This window comes from Varanus komodoensis, unplaced genomic scaffold, assembly GCF_004798865.1.
Source record: "Varanus komodoensis strain SLA01 unplaced genomic scaffold, ASM479886v1 scaffold14_1, whole genome shotgun sequence".
NCBI lineage: Eukaryota > Metazoa > Chordata > Lepidosauria > Squamata > Varanidae > Varanus > Varanus komodoensis.
In genome coordinates, this window is record NW_025335438.1 from 582,294 (window position 1) to 601,511 (window position 19,218).

Below are 19,218 nucleotides of genomic sequence, written 5' to 3' on the forward strand. Positions count from 1 at the left end.
AAATTCAGCCCTTTAAAAAGATTCCTATCCCTATTTTTAGCTGAATATGCTTTGACTGTCATACTTGTGTTCCATTGCCATATGACCCCAATACTTGCAACATTTTCTATCTTTTATTTTATACCCATATATACTTGCCATTGAAGGCTACCTCTTCCTGCAACCAATGAAGCAGATTTACATCTACGAAAGTTTATGCCTTAATAAATTTGATATTACAGGACTCTGTCATTTTGGTGCAAGAGACAAACATGGCTACTCTCCTGTCAGTTTACTCAGGTTGTTAATCAGGCCCATGAGTCTGGCCTGTGTTCTGTGAGAACTGAAGGTGTACTTTAGAATATGTGCTACTCTCCTAGTTCACACATTATGCTAACCCATGGTTAACTTAATCCACAGCTACTTGAAGTCTGGGTTGTTATGATTGCGCTAAGAAACCATAGGCTGTTAATCACAAATAACCCAGAAAAAGAAACGATGGTTTGTTGTTGGACTATGATCTCTGGTTGGTTTAAATCAGATTGTTGCTACATGTGAACCCAGAACCATGAGTTGTTCCTGGTGGCTTCGCCAAGCTACTGAAGTGGCAGGCAAAAGTGCTAACCAACACCTCCACCAAAACCCCAAGATGTTTCACATTACTAAGGCATTTTGGATGCATTATGTGCAAACCAGTTAATTACATCTGCTATCACAAGTATGCAAAAGTCGCACAACAGGTAAGTCTGTGACAAAATTGTTCTCTGAATGTAGAAGATTTGAAAACTATTAAATTATAAGAGAGGGTGCATATTTTCCCAATACTAATGTATAACCACTCCATAGAGTTGCAGCAGTGTAAAGCTTCTCTTTTCAATCAGAATACGAACTTTTAAGATATAATCTAGGAAACAAGATGCCAGAATGAAAATAAAAGATCTTGTGGGATGGCTTTTTCTTTCAATCCATAAAACAGGCAGTCTTTCAGTGACTTCAAGTCATTCTTGTTCAGATAGTTTTTACAATCTAAATAATTTATGGCCAGGGAGATTTGGAAAAATGTACAGATGAATTTAAGAGAGATAATAACATAAGCAAAAGTTTTACCTTAGGTCTGTATATACACAATGTCAGTTTTAAAACTTTTTTCTATAATACTGTCTAAACTAGAATCCGGTACTTGTGTTTTAAAAGGAAAGATACAACAGTGGAAATATAAATCAAATATTTGGTGAAAGAAAGAGCTGATTACTCACATAAACTATGCTCCAATAACAGTAGGACACATACATGCTTTCTTAGAGCATGGTGCACATATTTTATTTCCATTAAGACTACCATAACCTCATTTTCTGCCTGAATAAATTGGATAAGCTATAAAATGTATCTGCAAATAACAAAGTTATTTTGTGCCTGAAACACATTTGGTGAATGTGCACTACATGGGAACCTACCTTGCAAATGAGCTACACAGTATGGGTTGTACACAGTATGGGTCGTTTGTGAAACAAGCAAACGGCCTCACCATGGGTTATCTTTCCAACTTTCCCCAGTCTTTCTGCAGGTACCCCAGGGGAATCAGCAGCATGACCCGCCCTGTCTCTTCTCCCTGCTGTGACCACAACCCCTTGAAGTTGCTTCAGTTTGCTTTCCATCCCCCTCACTTTTTTCCTTCCAGATACTGCTTTTTGCGAAGGGGGCTGTGAGGGGTATTCAATGTATTCTCGGTATCGGGTTGATTTGCTATTGATGTGGGTAATTTAACAATTTCATTAGCTAATGACACTATCTGAGGGTATACATGCAAAATTTCAAGTAAGTGTGATCATTAGTTCCCTAGTAATCCTCAGTGAAAGACGACCATGATGACTGATGCGACAATGTTGAAGAAAATCGAGCACTGCGCTGTGATTAAGTTCCTTACAAAACAAGGAAAAAGTCAAAAAATCATTCAAGAAGAGATGATGGCCGTTTACCAGGACTCTGCACCTTCATTATCTAATGTTCAAAAGTGGTCAAATGAATTTAAATAGGGCAGAGAAAGCACTGAAGATGACCCTTGCTCAGGCGGGCCAGTTACTTCCACTACAAAAGAAAATGTGAAAAAAATGGAGAAACTTGTATTGGAAGATGCCAGAATAAAAATCAAAATGTTAGCAGAGATGACAAACCTATCTGTTGGTACCATATTTACTATTTTTCATGACCATCTTAACCTTTCAAAGGTCTGTGCAAGATGGGTGCCGCGAATGCTCATGGCGCCTCAGAAACAAGTGCGAGTCGAGTGCTGTAGGGAGTTTTTAGAGCTCTGTGGTGAAGATCCATCGAGTATTTTCAACCGGATTGTTACTGGAGATGAAACTTGGGTTCATCACTATGATCCTGAAAGTAAGCAGGAGTCCATGCAGTGGCATAAAAAAGGTGTTGACCCTCCAAAGAAATTCAAAGTCACTCCATTGGCTGGAAAAATCGTGGCCACAGTGTTTTAGGACTCAAAAGGAATTTTATTGATCGAGTACACGAAAAAAGGTGAAACCATAAATGCAGCATCTTACGCAACCACTGTAATTTAAGAGAATTAAAGAAAAAAGGCAGGGAAAACGGATGGCAGGTGTGTTACTTCTTTACGACAATGGCACGTATTTCGAAGACTGCTGTGCAAGACAGTGGTTTCGAAGAAATAAACCACGTACCCTATAGCCCGGACCTGGCCCCCAGTGACTACGACCTATTCCCGAATTTAAAAAAAGATCTTCGTGGAAAGCGATTTTCCAACGATGAAGAGCTCAAGGCGGCAATTAACGCACATTTTTTAGACAAAGAGGAAGGGTATTTTTTTACAGGGAATTGAAAAGTTAATTTCTACGTAGATGTAATAAGTGTATTGAGGTTATGGGGGATTACATTGAAAAATAAAAATTATTTCAATTTATTATTCCTTTTCCTTCATGCCGATACCGAGAATCCATTGAATACATTGACTAAAAATATAGTCAATGAAACTGCTTCAAATTACCCAAGTGGCACACTGGAACAGCTTCACTGGTTCACCATGATTCTTGACTGTGTGTGCGTGTGCCTGAGATCAGTGCAATTTTCTTCATTCTTTTGTTTTTGTTAGACTGTCAGAGGTGCATAGCTCCGCAACTGTGAATATTCCAAATATCCAGTCCTGCCTTATCAACACCCTAGGATTATGTCCCCTGTCCAACTACAAAAGACAACATCCATGAACAGTAACAAAGAAAGTCTACAAATAGGTTAATTTGTTGTGTTGCTTCTCACTTGACAGCTCCCAAAACTCTTGAGGGGATCTTTGCTGGGAAAAGGAAGTCACACATATATCTCCCACTTCCAGCAAGATCCTCTAGTTTTTGTGTGTTTTAGCCTTAATATTCTCAGTGTCCTCCACATTTTCCACCCTTTCCTGAGCTTCTGTGTACTCAGGAAAGGGGGAAAATGTAAACTATGGAAGCATTTATGAAACCATGGAATTCGAAGAAACTCAGGCTTCCTTTTTAAGTGGGGTTTTTGACAGGGCTAACAGATTTCATGGCTACATATATCCCTGTCCAAAACAAACGAACACTCCTATGGTGGCTTCCGTAACTGAATGCTGCACAGAAACACAACTATATTTTCTCTTAAACATGGGGATATACCTTCACATATTTAACAGATCTCAGACGCTTTTGTTTATTTTACTTTCCTAGAAATTGTATCCCTTTTCTTGGTAAATCCTCTTTCAGGAGCAAAACCCTTCTCACAGTTGTAGAAATGCTTCTATTTCATGGTAACTGACTGACATATTTTTCACTTTAAGTTTCCACTTATGAAATTGTCACAAAAGCCATTTCAGTATCTTTTATAAAGCTAAATAAGTTTATAAATTCTATACCCTTCAAAACATTAAGGATACTATCCTATGTAAGTTTCAACAGAAAAAAGTCCTAGAATTTCCTCAGTCCCTTCAGCCAGCTATACTGGCTGGAACATGGCTGGAATGCGTGCCTACAAAGTTTTTACATAAACAGGCTTAGGATTGCACCATTATTCAAGAGGACTCCTTGACAAGTTACACTGCCTGCCATTACAGTCAATGCCAATAAAATTAATGGGCCTTATAATGCTTATAATTAGCTACTGGATTGAAACTATTGAGTGAAATACATAATAACAGCAATCAGTGAGAACTTTGTGAATGACTTTAGTTAAGATTTGGACTGTGGCTGTGAATTTAAAAGATTATTAGAGGGTGAGTGCCTTGTAGTCTGAAAGATTAGTGTAGGAATTAAGACAGCTGCTAGTCTTTAATTAAATACATATGGTATATGTTGACATTGCTTTGTCTCAACGCATAAACAGAACTGATTTATTTCTGCTGAAATTAGAGCAAATGACGAACTAACTTTGGCTTTCTATGCCTATGAACATTCAAAAGTCAAAGCAAATCTCAAACTACATTTTTTAATAATTTATTTTATCTTGCTGTGCTTTATGTAAACTGCCCAGGAGGCATATAATATATCTATTTGAATGAAAAATTAACATGAACAAGGCAGTAAATAAATGCTAGAGCAACATAAACTTGAACCTAACCACCTAAGAACACTGTTTTACATCTAACTGAAGATTCCACAACAATGTGAGAGAGTCTCAACTCAAATGCAACCACCTTCTTAGCCATGCTTTTTAGCTTTTTAGTGAGCTTCCTTGCCTCTTCTCTTAGTTTCCTTGACTCTCTCCATGTTTATTATGGTAGTTCCGCATCTAGGCAGGAGCTTTGTTTTAATTATGTACTGATTTACTTCATACCCTACCTTCCTACAAAGAAGAAAGCTCTCCATTCCAGATTCTACTTTTACAAGCAAATTGTTTCAGCTTTGAGATCCCTAATAGTGATTTTGTTTCTATTTGCTATCCTCAGGATCACCGAGAGTATTAACAGCCCAACCAGCACATCCAACCAACATTGGCTGCATCATTCAGTGGACTTTTTATAAACTGCATGGTACTGAGCGGTGCCTAAATGGATGGAAACAATTATCCCATTTTGAATTTTTAACCAAAAGTTGAGAGGCCAGAATACCTTGTGCTTACTCTTTTCAAATAGTCATGATCAACCAGAAATTGGGGTGCGTACTCTGAAACAACATGATTATAACAAGTCTGACACGGTTTCTCCCCCCTTCCTTTTTCTAAATCTACTATATCTATTGTTGTGGGGTCCGCCATTTATTACCAATACTCCAGTAGCACATCATATAGCTGCCCAAATCATGTGCTGCCATTTCTTTAGTGTTTTTCCCACTCTTTATTCCACAAATTCTAATCCCACGGTCTCCTTCCTTCTCCACAAGTTCTAATTGTTAGAAGTACTATACTGGCCCAAGTGCTAGTATACCCATCCCCTACTGGTTGTCCTACAAATGTGTTAACTACAATTCCCATAATCTCCCATTAATGTACATGCTGGCTGGGGATTATGGAAGTTGGGCATTCAACTCATCTGAAAGACACTGGTAGGCTTTGGTATATTAGTCAAGTATATTTTTTCTTCTGTAAGATCTTTGTTATAAAGTATGTTATTTTTACTTTCAACAGCCTGTGTTAAGCTAATTTTCCCTATGGTGTAGCTACCTTCCCACTCTGAAGCACAGTGCATAATTTGGGAAAGGAGAAAAGGAAGAGTAGTACACTTAAAGGTTAGGAAGCAAAGCTAGAAAGTAGTTGCATTTGACTTAAGAGTCTAAACTGCCTAGAGAGCTTTGGCTATGGCGTGGTGTAAAAATGAAATAAATATTCTTAACTCAGGATGAGATAGGACAAATTGATCAGTAGTTCGACTTTGAGGAATAAAAATGAGACCTCAAGATTCCTGCCTACTTGATTGAGTTAAAACTAGCTAACTGAACATTATGAGAGCCTTTCAACTGGAAGACAGTTTGGTAGACGTATCAAGAACAAAAGATGTCCAAAGGATGCCCATATGATACTTTAGATAGCCGATTTATTTTGAGGTAAGGATGCTTGTGGGTTGGATCACGTTTCCTGCCAATTGGCCAATTTAGAGATCTCTAAATAGGTAATTTAGCTGGAGTGGTGACCTAGAAGTAAAATAAGCATTTCAAGTCAAATATCCGCAATACCATGGCAGTAATTTAATCAGTGAAGGACACATGTAGGCAGTTAGGTATTGGCTCCCTTGCTACTATCTGGAGATTTTTTGTATCTGGTATCCTTCAAGCCTTGTCCTTTTGAGGATTTTCTCAAAACAAAATATATTCTTTAACCATGTTGCCAATGTTTTACAAACTGGAATTACAAAACTTAGCTACATGTGTACCGAAAGCCATCATGGTGAAACTTCTCTGTTCCATTTAGCTGAAGACACTCTCACAGTAGGTAATAGTATGTAAATAGACCATTACCAACAAAAATGGAGGATCATTTCCTTCATATTTTGCTATGCTCTAGTGCTGTGAAGGGACTCCTGGATTTAACTTCTGTGTTGTGTACAGAACAGGGATCTGCGTAACTGTAGTACTAGTTTTATGAACTTTTATGGTCACCTGTTGTGTGCTACTCATCATCACCATGTTTTTTGCTGCCAATCTTACTATTGGCAGGCAATAAGTTATATGTCATAATCTGTTGAAATCATAAGGGCATTTTCTACTTAATTCTGATAGTACATGTAATTTTTATTACTCTTTGCTTCTACCAACTGGAATTAAGTATATGAAGGAAGGATTACAACTTGGCACACAAATGGGTCATGTGTTACTATATAATCAGTGTTAGACTTTTATACCGTATTTAGACTCTAGGACTCTAAATGCATCTGTGTCAAATACTTTTTCACAGTTGAGGTTCAGATAATTTTCCAGCTGATCAATTCTAGCCCAAAGAGAATATAAGGAAGATAAGATAGAAAACTCACTATTGCAAGTCCTCTGGTCTGAGTTCAGAATATATCCCTGTTTACATTTGCATATATAAGAGCCAGGAGTGTTGATGCAGAAGTGGTCACAACCATGTTCAATCACACTGCACATGTGTTGGACTGAAAAAAGGAAAAGCAGTATATTAGCTAGAAATGTACATGATAAAAAAACCCCTTTCTCTTCTGAAGGTTAATACTGTATATGAAAAGGCTACTTTTCAACAGGCAAAGTAAAATACATTTTAAAGTTATGAAATATGTACTAAATAGACTTTCAATCTGAAAAACAGTTTTTATGTTGAATTATCAAGTTCACATTAAAATGCAAATGTTGGACAATGAAATATTATACAGGGCTAAATGATAAACATGAGTCAGGATAGAGTATGCTATTTCCATTTATTTTTTATTTTTCTAAAGCGGGTACTCACCCGATGCTGGTATCATCTGTTTAATATCCAATCCCCATTTTCTTTTTTTTATTATCTTTTTTCCTATTCTTGCTAAGCAGTCTTGCCTTTTGTTGTTGCTTTTGCTGCTATAGTAGCAGCACAAACTGAGGCTCGAGCCTCAGGCTTGTGCATTCTGAGTGAGCTAAATGCCATGTAGCTCTGTTCCAGGTCTTTTACAAAGGCCCTTATTCTTGCTATGTTTGCTTGCACAATCTTGGAAGTGGTGTGGGGAAAGCCCGCTGAGATACCCATTAAGATGCCAGACCATTTGTAATGCATTTTTTTTTTCAGTTTTACCCTGGAGAGCATCAGTATATTTCCAGTCAATGCTTATGTTTGCACATGAAATCCTAAGATACTTGCTCTTAAAAATAAAAATAAAAACTGAATTAGGCCCCTTTCTTTAGCAGTCCCCGGTGATCTTATCTGCTTTGCCTCTTCAGTTCAGGTAATTTCTTTGCAAACTCTATCATGAGTTCTGTGCTCCATTCCTTGACATTCTCCTATTTGGAATCAGAAGATCATTTTGCAACATGATTTAGCACAGACTTGGCCCCAGGCCTTCTATCATGCTGTCCAGTACAGCACACTGCATCTTTGGAGCACTATCCAGTATTACTGCTCCACAAATGCCATTGACATAGCATTGCACTAGAGGTTGCTTACTGTAGAGCTATTAGTTCACACTAATATAATGGGTTTTAAGGCAAACCTATTGCTCCAGCGTATTCTATTGGTATTGCACTAGATGTTACTTAAGCCAGTACTATGTCATTGATGTAAGAATATGGCAGCCTTGAATGCTGTCCTTGTTACTAAATTGATTGCATGGGACTGCTGAGAAGAATGGATGGTCTGAGTGGATGCATTCCCCAGTCTCTGTGAATATTTAGCACATCTACATTTCAAAAGTGGATAAGAGGTAGATTAGGCTGGACTGTGCTGTTCCACACCATTTAAGCATGATGCCAGCATGGTAGTTTTCTTGTACAAGATTTTATTTTCACTTTCAAGAAACTTCCAGCAATTTCACATGGAAGCACAAAGCTCTAGGCCAGCTTCTCATCTGAAGCCCACTGACGTTGGCTATGCAGGCTGAAGATGATGGAAGGTTGAGGAACTCTATTCTAAGCAAATGTATCCTAAAATACAATTCACACATGTGTGTTCAGAGTTCAGTCAGAGCATTCACAACTTAAAAAACACGGTAAGTATGATAGAGGGCACTGCACATGAATGTGTGAATCAATTGTCACCAAACTGTTCTGGTATGCATTTGTTCACACTTTAAAGCCGGGGCGGGGGGTGCGGGGGAGAATAAAGCCTTTGAAAGGTATACTTAAATGACTTACCACAAAGTTTTGTCTGAAATACAGATGTCAGTGTTTCTATTTGGCTAAAATTTGCAACCAGAAATACATGGTTTTCATAAGGTTCGCTACCAATGGACTTGAGCGTATTCATATCCACTTTTCCCACACCAATAGCAAAAATCAGGATTCCTGAATTCCGAGCTTTTGCTGCAACTTCTGCAACAGGGTCCTGTGGTCTCCCATCTGTCACTATCATGATTACTCTGGGTACATTCTGAGAGAGTGGTCGAGCTCCTTCAAATTCTGAAAATGCAATGTTCATTGCATACTGAATAGCTAATCCTGTCATAGTACCAGTAGCAAGGTACATCATTCTTCTCACGGCTCTCTCCACATCTTGTTTCCTCCTAAAGGTCTTCAGGGAAAATTCATTTTTGACAGTGCTGGCATACTGGATGAGTCCCACTCTAGTGGCATCTGGACCAATGTCCAAAAACTGCAGGATGTTTAAGATGAATTCTTTTACTTTCTCGAAGTCATAAGGGCGAACACTACGAGAGCTGTCAATGATGAACACAAGATCCAGTTGTTTCTTATTGCAAACTTTTTCTGGGAGGGCAAAAAAAGGGCAAAAATATAATTAACAGTATAAAAGAAGCTATCCCACAAATTAAATAGAAGCTGCTAAGTAGAGGATTTTTATTTGGAATAAGAAATAGGAGAAACCAACATGCACCCAGGCTTCATCTATCAATAATGTTATTACATGTAATATAGTTGAAGACATATATCGTGAGCTAGTTAAAAAATGGCTCCAACTAAGTTACACCTAATAGTAAGTAATACAGGAATAGGTTTTTATGGCCCTCCAAATGTTTTTGCCTACAACCCATCAGCCCTAGCAAGCCAAATCAATGGTGAGAGACCATTGGAATTAATGGTAAAATAGTCTGGAGGGCCACATGTTTTTTCAGCTCTGACTTATGCTACAGATTCTTATGTGCAGCCTGCATATTCTGAAATTATTGTTCTACCACTAAAGCAACTTGCCCCATCATATATGATTTGGGAAGATGCAAAGTGGAAAGGTTGTCTTTTCCAACAACCCAAGAGATGACTCTACACATGGACATCACCAGACGGTCAACACAGAAATCAGATTGACTACATGCTCTGCAGCCAAAGATGGAGAAGCTCTATACAGTCAGTAAAAACTAGACCAGGAGCTGACTGTGGCTCAGATCGTGAACTTCTTGTTGCAAAATTTAGGCTTAAATTGAAGAAAGTGGGGAAAAGCACTAGGCCACTCAGGTATGACCTAAATCATATCCCTGATGAATATACAGTAGAGGTGACAAATGATTTAAGGAATTAGATCTGATAGACAGAGTGCCTGAAGAACTATGGACGGAGGTTTGCAACATTGTACAAGAGGCAGCAACTAAAACCATCCCAAAGAAAAAGAAATGCAAGAAAGCAATATGGCTGCCTGAGGAAGCTTTACAAATAGCTGAGGAAAGAAGGGAAGTGAAAGGCAAGGGAGAAAGAAAGATACACCCAATGGAATGCAGAATTCCAGAGAACAGCCAGAAGAGATAAGAATGCCTTCTTAACTGAACAGTGCAAAGAAATAGAAGAAAACAATAGGGAGGACCAGAGATCTCTTCAAGACAATTGGAGATAAGTAGGGAATATTTCATGCAAATATGGGCATGATAAAGGATCAAAATGGCAGGGACCTAACAGACGCAGAAGACATTAAGAAGATGTGGCAAGATTACACAGAAGAACTACACCCACTTGGTGTTGGGTGACCGAGACAGATTGGGGATTCTGTTGGTGTACCGTGCACCCTTCTGCCCAACAGACTCCCTGCTTGAGCTGACGGAGATCGTCTCGGACCTGGTGTTGAAGACTCCCAGGATGTTGGTCCTGGGGGACTTCAATCTCCATGCCGAGATGGTTCTAACCAGGGCAGCTCAGGACTTCATGGCCTCCATGGCGGCCATGGGGCTGTCTCAACACGTCATTGGCCTGACCCATGAACGTGGACACACTCTGGACCTAGTTTTCTCGACGGGGCAGGAAGAGAGTGATCTGAGGGTGAGGAATTTAAGTTTGATGCCCTTGTCATGGTCAGATCACTTCCTCATAAGGTTTGAGCTCGAGAGCGGCCTTTCCCTCTGCAAGGGTGCGGACCCGATTGTATTGGTCCGCCCCCAGAGCCGGATGGATCCTGACGGATTCCTGGAAGCTCTGGGAGACTTTCCGGTTGACAAGGCTGGTGATCTGTTGATGCCCTGGTTGAACTGTGGAATGAGGAGATGACCAGGGCTATTGACACGATCGCTCCCAAGCGTCCTCTCCCACCTGGCAGAGCCCGTATATCTCCTTGGTATACACCTGAATTGCGGGCAATGAAGCAGGTTGGGAGACGTCTAGAGCATAGGTGGAGGAGATCATGGGGTGATTCTGACCGAACACACTTAAGAGCCCATTATTGGGCCTATGCTGTGGTGGTGAGGATGGCGAAGAAGAAATTCTTCTCCATTTCCATTGCCTCCTCACAATGCCGTCCAGTGGAGTTTTTTTGGATGGTGCAGGGGCTGATACATCCGGGCCCAAAGAAAGATCTTGTGCCACCCTCGAAGGCCCGCTGTGACGACTTTGCCAAGCATTTCAGGGAAAAAATCGCTCAGATTCGCCACGAGCTTGACTCTGCTACTGAATCAGATTCTACTGGGGAGACGTCATCGACGCCGTTGAGTCCACAATTAATGGATGAATTTCAGTTGTTGCGGCCTGATGATGTGGACAAGGTGCTTGGACAAGTACGTCCTACCACCAGCTTACTAGACTCATGCCCATCTTGTCTCTTGAGGCTTACTAGACTCATGCCCATCTTGTCTCTTACCAGATCATCTTGTCTCTTGAGGCAGAACCACTGATTGGTTCAAAATTGAAAAAGGAGTTCGGCAAGGCTGTATACTGTCGCCCAGCCTATTTAACTTATATGCAGAGCACATCATGAGAAAGGCGGGGGTAGATGAATCACCAGTTGGACTTAAGATTGCTGGAAGAAATATCAACAACCTCAGATATGCAGATGATACCATTCTCATGGCAGAAAGTGAAGAGGAACTAAAGCTCCTCTTGATGCAGGTGAAGGAGGAGAGCGCAAAAGTTGGCTTGAGACTCAACATTAAGAAAATTAAGATCATGGCATCCGGTCCTCTCACTTCCTGGCAAATAGATGGGGAAGAAATGGAGGTAGTGACAGATTTTATTTTCCTGGGCTCCAAGATCACCGCAGACCGGAACTGCAGCCAAGAAATTAAAAGACACTTGCTCCTGGGGTGGAAAGCTACGGCAAATCCATACAGCATACTAAAAAGCAGAGACATCACCCTGCCAACAAAAGTGCATATAGTCAAGGCTATGGTTTTCCCAGTTGCAATGTATGGCTGTGAAAGTTGGACCATAAGGAAGGCTGAGTACTGAAGGATTGAGGCCTTTGAATTGTGGTGCTGGAGGAGACTCCTGCGAGTCCCTTGGACTGCAAGGTGATCAAACCAGTCAGTCCTAGAGGAGGTCAACCCTGGCTGCTCTTTAGAAGGCCAGATACTGAAGATGAAACTCAAATACTTTGGCCACCTAATGAGAAGGAAGGACTCCCTGCAGAAGAGTCTAATGCTGGGAACAATAGATGGCAAAAGAAGGAGGGGACGGCAGAGGATGAGGTGGCTAGATGGAGTCACTGAAGCAGTTGGTGTGAGCTTAGGTGGACTCCAGGGGATGGTGGAAGACAGGAAGGCCTAGAGGAATGTTGTCCATGGGGTCACGATGGGTTGGATATGACTTCGCAACCAACAACAACAAAGTGGAAAGGACTTCAATTACTTTGCCTGACATACTATAGTCTTAAGAAACTTGCTGAAGTATATTTACTGACATGTTTCTGCAAATTACTGGACAGGAAATGTCCCTATTTTCAGTTGGTTCCTTATAGTTCTTTTTTCAGCTGCCAATTAAGTTTCTAGGTATGGATGATGATGATGATATTTGTGGACTATGAAGTAATAGTATGGAATAGTCTTATTCACTTGGAGCTTGCAATCTTACAAACACAGGATCACAGAACTGCTACTAACGTTTTCAAAAATCATCAATGACTGAATACATACCAAAATGAGCAAAAGTGGCATTCCATTCCTAATGTAATTCAAAAATGCTGGTGCATTAATGTTCCATATTATTATTTTAGTATTACTTTATCTAATACTTTCCTTTTTCTAGAATAGAGTAATACATAAATAACCATAGTATAATAATTAGACAATGATAACATGTGAAAGATATTTACAGGAATAAAATCAGAGAAAAAATAAATTGTGATTAAGGCCTAAACTTAGTTAACCCCAAACTAAGAAGTTTGGTGCTGAATCTGAGATCTTGGATCCATGTCACCATTCTTTTTTCCAGCTATGCCTTAAACTGAAATTTTCTATGTTGATTCTGGTGTAGTTGAAATGAAAAAAAAAAAAAAAGAAATTGTGAAATATTTTGCATACTTTATGTCAGTCATCAATTCAAAAAGAGACTGCAGCCAAAAAACAAGAAGAAGACTGAGATTTGGAAGGTCAGCAAGGAAGGAACTAGGAATCAAATGTAAGGATGTTTCATTGGTGACCAAAGCCAAGATCATCCACATTACTGTATCCTGAATAACTATGTATGGGAGTGAAAGCTGAACAGTGAGGAAAGCTGACAGGAAGAAAATTTATGTGTTCAAAACATGGTGCCTGAAGGGAGCTTTGTGAATACCCAGGACTGACAGAAAGATGAAGTGGGTCCTAGATCAACTCCAGCTAGTACTCACTGCAGAAGCAAAAATGATGAAAGTGAGACTATGAAGACTCACTGGGGAATACAATAGTGCTAAAGAAAATCAAAGCCAGAAGAAGAGGAAGACTAACAATGTGATGGCCTACTTCCATAACCCTTTATGGCCTAAAGGAAGCCACAGCCCTGAGCTCAAGAGCTGAGTAAGGCTGAAGGTCACTCATTTATACAGTTGCCATAATGCAGACTAACTAGATGGCACATAACAACAATATCTGCATGAAATATCTACTTCAGTCCTAGCAGATTTTCATATACGTATTACCTATAGCCCTTGTAAAGTTTAGACTCCTTTTTAAAATATCTACTCCATGCTCAAGTATTACAAAGAGTAAAGGGAATTTTGGTTCCTTGTGATTAAACCCAATGTTGCGCCACTGGACTTCCACCCATGCAATGAGATTTTCCTTTGCTCCCCAAATCTGCTTTAGTGGATCTCCCAGTCCTCTGCAGCAGATCAGGGGGGCACATGGAGAGGTGGTTGCAGGGAAGGGAAAATCTACTGCACCAGTGGTTTGTTTCTTTTCTGCTGATAGAAAGTCAGTATTGCCTATAACCATTAATTTTTGAGCATCTGCCAATTGTCCATTTCCCTTTGGAACTGCACCCAGTTTTGCTTTTATAAAATCTAAAAGTAAAAGAAAGTTTCAATAAAGGAAATGTAAAGATATCTATTTTACTACCCTTCAAATTTTACTGATGTTATTTTTCAAAACAAGTATCTTTTCCTGAAATTGATCTCCCACTCCCCTTCCCTTATTATTGTCTATAAAAATCTACTCCAAGAAGTAGTATAGTACTCATACTTCTCATTTATACATGTTTTCAAGAATGTTTTCTTAAAATGTGGTATATACATATTCTAAATAAACAACTGCAAGCATTAGGAACTCTTATGCTGTATATATTTATTTTGTCTGAGAAAGACTCAAAGCAACTCACCAAAGGAAGCAGCATCATTCTGTTGACTAAAAAGTGTCCTTGGAAGGTGTCTTTCTTTAGCTGCAGCAGAGAAAAGTTCAGCCAGCAATACTAAGTATGCAATAATTTTCTTCATTTTTCAGGAAGATGAAAGAGTGGAACAAGACAGACAATTGGAGCAGAACACTGACAACAAGAAAAAATGAGACAACTTTTTTCATCTGGCAACCACTCCTACAATGTAGCATGTCTTCTCTTATGGTTTCTTTCTGAATGTATATACAAACAACATATATAAAACAGTAACAAAATTAGTAAAGGACTTTAGAAGATGTTGTAAAACTGCTTCTAAGGGACAAATTCATGGTTTTGTTCATTTGCATCCCATTTTTCTTACAAGCATGTTTATTTTCACAACAATCATGTTAGGAATCACAACAATCATCATTACAAAAGAATCAGTTTCTTTGTAAGAACCCAAAGTTACATTCTACACCAGTGGGTTCTTTACCTGTTTTAATCTGTGTTTGCATATTTTATGTGTTAATTTACATTGCCTTGTGAAATTAGCTTTAGTTCTAGTGCAGAAAGGCAAGATTTTAAAAACAGATTATGTATGCCACCTTGAGTTCTTTGCAGGAAAAAGGTGAGGTTTAAATATAATATAGTTATAATATATAGACAACTAAATAAGATTTTAACAGACAATGCAAATATATAATAAAGAAAATGCATGCCAAAAGCTTAGTAAGCAGCCCAATAATTCATAAGATTTCTTTTAAATTACATTTGGAACCACTGGAATATCTGCAGATAATACTGCCAGTGTACTAAACAGAACCACAAAAAGCATATAGTAATCACTGAGACAGTAATTCCTTAGTTTGGTCAATTTTGCATAATTTCCACTGGATGTGGGGAAGCTGGACTTACTGTGGAAGAGTTTTGTAATGACAACATTAACCGTGTTCTTACCAAGTTATGTTCAGCTACCTCACAAACAAAAGATCTTTTCATCAAAGATTCTTTAGAAATAGATTAATCTGATCTCTTTGAGATGACTCTGTGACTGGCAGCAGTTTCCGTAAATATGTAAGAATAGTAATACCACGGAGTTGGCAAAGGCAGGTTATTCATTTTGAACAGTTAGAGCTCATGGGATTGAAACGGCTGTTCTGCATTAACCGCAAACCATCAGCACGGAAAACACAATTTTAAAAGCACATCCTTGTGAAAACATTACATGGAGAATGTAATCACCCATTTCCTAGGGGCATCTGTGAACAGGATCTTGTGTACTGTTCATGAATAACGCTGTGGAAAGCTGCGGAAAAGCTGCATAATTATTAACTCCCACTGAAAGTTTCCACGTGCATGTGTCCACACGTTAAGAAACCCAGCTTTGAATATTTGGAAATGTAATACACAGAATAGCCATGTCTGTTCAGGCCCACTTTAATCGGTTCTTATTTCATATGATCCAAGCAAGACTGTGAAAAGATGGGCCAACTGAGTTTTGGCAGTAATTAAGCCTCATTACTATACAAGGCAGCAAAAATGGATGACGCCTCCACTCCCTGTACTTGAGAAAAGGGTACAAGACTTGTATTACTGGTGAAACTGTTCCAAGCGTAGCAAGATCATTATTAGGTTTTGGCCACTGCTATATGGTAACTTGATACAGGTGCCTGAAATCACTACATTGTGCCTGGGCCATTATTATGCTTTAACTTCTGCTATATGGAATTTTATATAGGCGACTGAAAGCTGAAGGAGTGAATGAGATAGTGGAAGATACCTGCAGGAGCATCTGCTACCCCTCACAGTTCCAGCCCTGCAAGAATTATTTTGGGGAGGAACCAAAGAAATTCCGCTAAAGGATAACAAGCGGTAATGGTCCCGCCAAAATTTCCCCCTAGCCAGTTCACGCCTTCAGTGTCCAGTCACCCAGGATGGCTTGATACAGCAGGGTTAAAGCTTTGCTCTCCTAGGCTGCTCCTCCGAACCATTTTGCTTATTTCCTGACATTAGCTCTGCTCGCCAAAGAAGGTCTGCCCAAAACTCGTGCGGTGAAGTGGACCTGCTCCTCCGCCGACACAACGCTCCCCTCTGCAGTCTGGCGCTCGTCTGGAAGCTGGCTCTCTCCCAAGGATCGGAAGTGCCCCCTCTGGTGCACTTGCGTGTCCCTGTCACGGAGAGCGATAATTAAGCGCTGCCGCTACGAGGCGGGGAAGGCGGCTTGCTGGACTGCGGGGAAGGCAGGCGAGGAGCGTGAAGCCCTGCAGCACATCACCAGCTCGGATCGCTGGCGCCAAAAAGCCGGCGCGCCTCTTACCTGCCGCGCAGGCGTCTCTTCCTCCTCCCGAGGTTCCGCGGCGACCCCGAAAGCTCGGAGAGGCTAGGCGGGAAGGGCCCGGCGCGGAGAGCGGAGCCCTGCTGTCAGGACGGTGCAGAGGCGAGGAGGGTGAGCCGCGGCGCCGCAAGTCGCCTCCCAGTCCCGGCCCTGAGAGGGCGCTCGGCGGCGGGGAAGGGGAGGAGACGGCCGGAAGGGTCCGGCCCCGCGCGAGGCGGCGGCGGGCAGTACTTTGTGGAGGGTGCCTGGCGAGAGGCGCCCTGGACAGTGGATCTGGATCTTGGTGGGAAGCGGGGTTTGGAGGCTTTGGAGTTACTTTGCTTTGGCCACCAGTACAGCCGGGAAGGCAGGATGCAGCTTTTTGCGGTGCCGGAGTGTAACTTTGAAATCCTCCTTAGGGACTCACAGTTCTGCTTTGCTTTTCTTGCAAACTCTAAAGACTAAGCTGTACTCGTCTGAAAGCTATCCTTATTTTGCAGGCCTCTTTATTTTTATTTATTTATTTATTTATTTAGGAGATTTATATGCCGCCCCATTCGCCGAAGCCTCGAGGCGGCTCACAACCACCAAAACTCAATAAATAATATAAATTAACAGTATAAATTAAGTCGCCTCCCTTTAGTCTTATGCTAAAAATACTCAACATGAGTATTAACCTCCAGTTTTCGAAGAAGGAAATCAAGGCAGTTTACAAATAAAATACCAAAGAATGCACCACAATTGAATCGCCACCATAAAGGGCTGGAAATTCAAGCAAACCAGGAACAACATTGTCATATGTACAGAAGTAACTTTTTCTCGACTGAAGGCATTCTATCAGGTCTCAACTGGAAGAGCATTCCACAAAGTAGGATTCACCACTGAGAAAGCCCTGCTCCAAGATACCAGATATCTAGATTTGGAACAATGCATGAGAAAGGAGATGCGTAGGAAGTCTGTCCTCAGAGTTCCCAGGCGCCAAGCTGCTAAAAACTAGGGAATGCTTTAACTGGTTTTTGATTCTGTCCCGGAACAGTATGTTTGAGGGTTCTTTGATACGAAGTTGTAATAAAAATGGAACATAATATTTCCTTCTTGGTTGTTTTTCTTTTAAGTAAACGACAAATGGTTTTTAACTTCTAAAAAAACTCAAACGCCCATAGTGTGAGGATTTCCAGTCTCAGTTTCATCTTGTTCTAGAGTAGCACCCTAATTTTTGAATGCAGCAGTTTCCCCCTTTTAACTGCAAAGATTAACAAAATCCAATCATAAGTAATGTCTTCTCACACCTAATCTGAGGTGTAAATGACTGCATGATTGTCCCCTCTTCTCTGTTTCCTTTTCCCACCCTACCTGCTCCCTTGCAAATCAAACATCAGCTTTTCCTTTCCATTGCTGTAAAGGCAGGAACCTAAAAGAAGAACAGCAAACTTCTTCAAGCCTCAACATTTTTCATAAGAAAACTGCTGGGAGCAATATTGGCAATGTGCTATTACCTGCTATTACCTTGCTTCAGTAGTTCGGGAGTACTCCTTCCTCAGCTTGTGGACTCGCATCCCATTCCACTCCCAGGTAGTGGAATGACCACTTAAAATGTCTTTACAATGGCACAAAGTCTGCTGAGCCGCCCAGCCCACATCTTCAGGAGATGTTCCCCACAATTGCATCGCTTTTTGACCTGGCTAGTGCAACTTTCTGAGCACTGCTTCTTGGCAAAGCACCCCCTGAGTGAACAGTGAGAGGTGTTTGCTCTTATTTTTGCTTGGAGGAGCCCCAGCCAGTTCAGATCTGGACCAACATGGTATGCAAAGAGCAATTGAGAAATCTACAGACTTGCCATTCTGCCTTTGTATCGCTTCCTTCATCCTCAACTGTTCTGAGCCGGTGTTTGCAAACTGGGCTCAGCAAATGGATGAGAGAAGTTGTCTTTGCTGTTTTTCTGCCAAGGAGGAATGCCTCAGCAGGAGATAGAGCTCCTGTTTATGGAAATGGGTCTTGCCCAGCATTCAGGTAGCAAGAAATTCATCAGCATAGTATCAGCATCATCCCACCCCTTTCTCCTTATGTTTTTGGGGCCTGGTATAGTTTTAGGAATACTAGACCTAGCTCTAAATTATTTTTTCAAAGAGCAGAGGGAGCCATCATGGCCATAAGCAAAGTTGAAAATTTTGTATTATCAGCAAAAACCCACAAAACATGCAAGCTTTCAAGATCTTCAGATCTCTTCATAGGGGAAGATGTAACAGAAAGAAAGTAGAGAAAAGGGGGAGCCCCTAGGACTGCTGGCCTAAGGAAAGGCAGATACATTTTTGAAAAGGGAGGTGTTCCAAGTAAAACCTAAAACCATCAGATTATCTGCCAGATCCTTATTTG

General features: G+C 40.6%; 1 protein-coding gene across 1 annotated transcript in view; it reads right to left on the minus strand.

Annotated features, from left to right (window-relative positions):
• The window catches only part of MATN2 (matrilin 2), a 45,860-nt gene extending 31,190 nt beyond the window's left edge, over window positions 1-14,670 (minus strand). The window contains 3 exon segments of the mRNA XM_044424320.1: window positions 6,923-7,045; window positions 8,730-9,299; window positions 14,535-14,670. Of these exon segments, the coding sequence (XP_044280255.1) occupies window positions 6,923-7,045; window positions 8,730-9,299; window positions 14,535-14,649 (808 nt within the window). The 5' untranslated portion in view covers window positions 14,650-14,670.
• Between the last annotated feature and the right edge of the window lie 4,548 nt (window positions 14,671-19,218).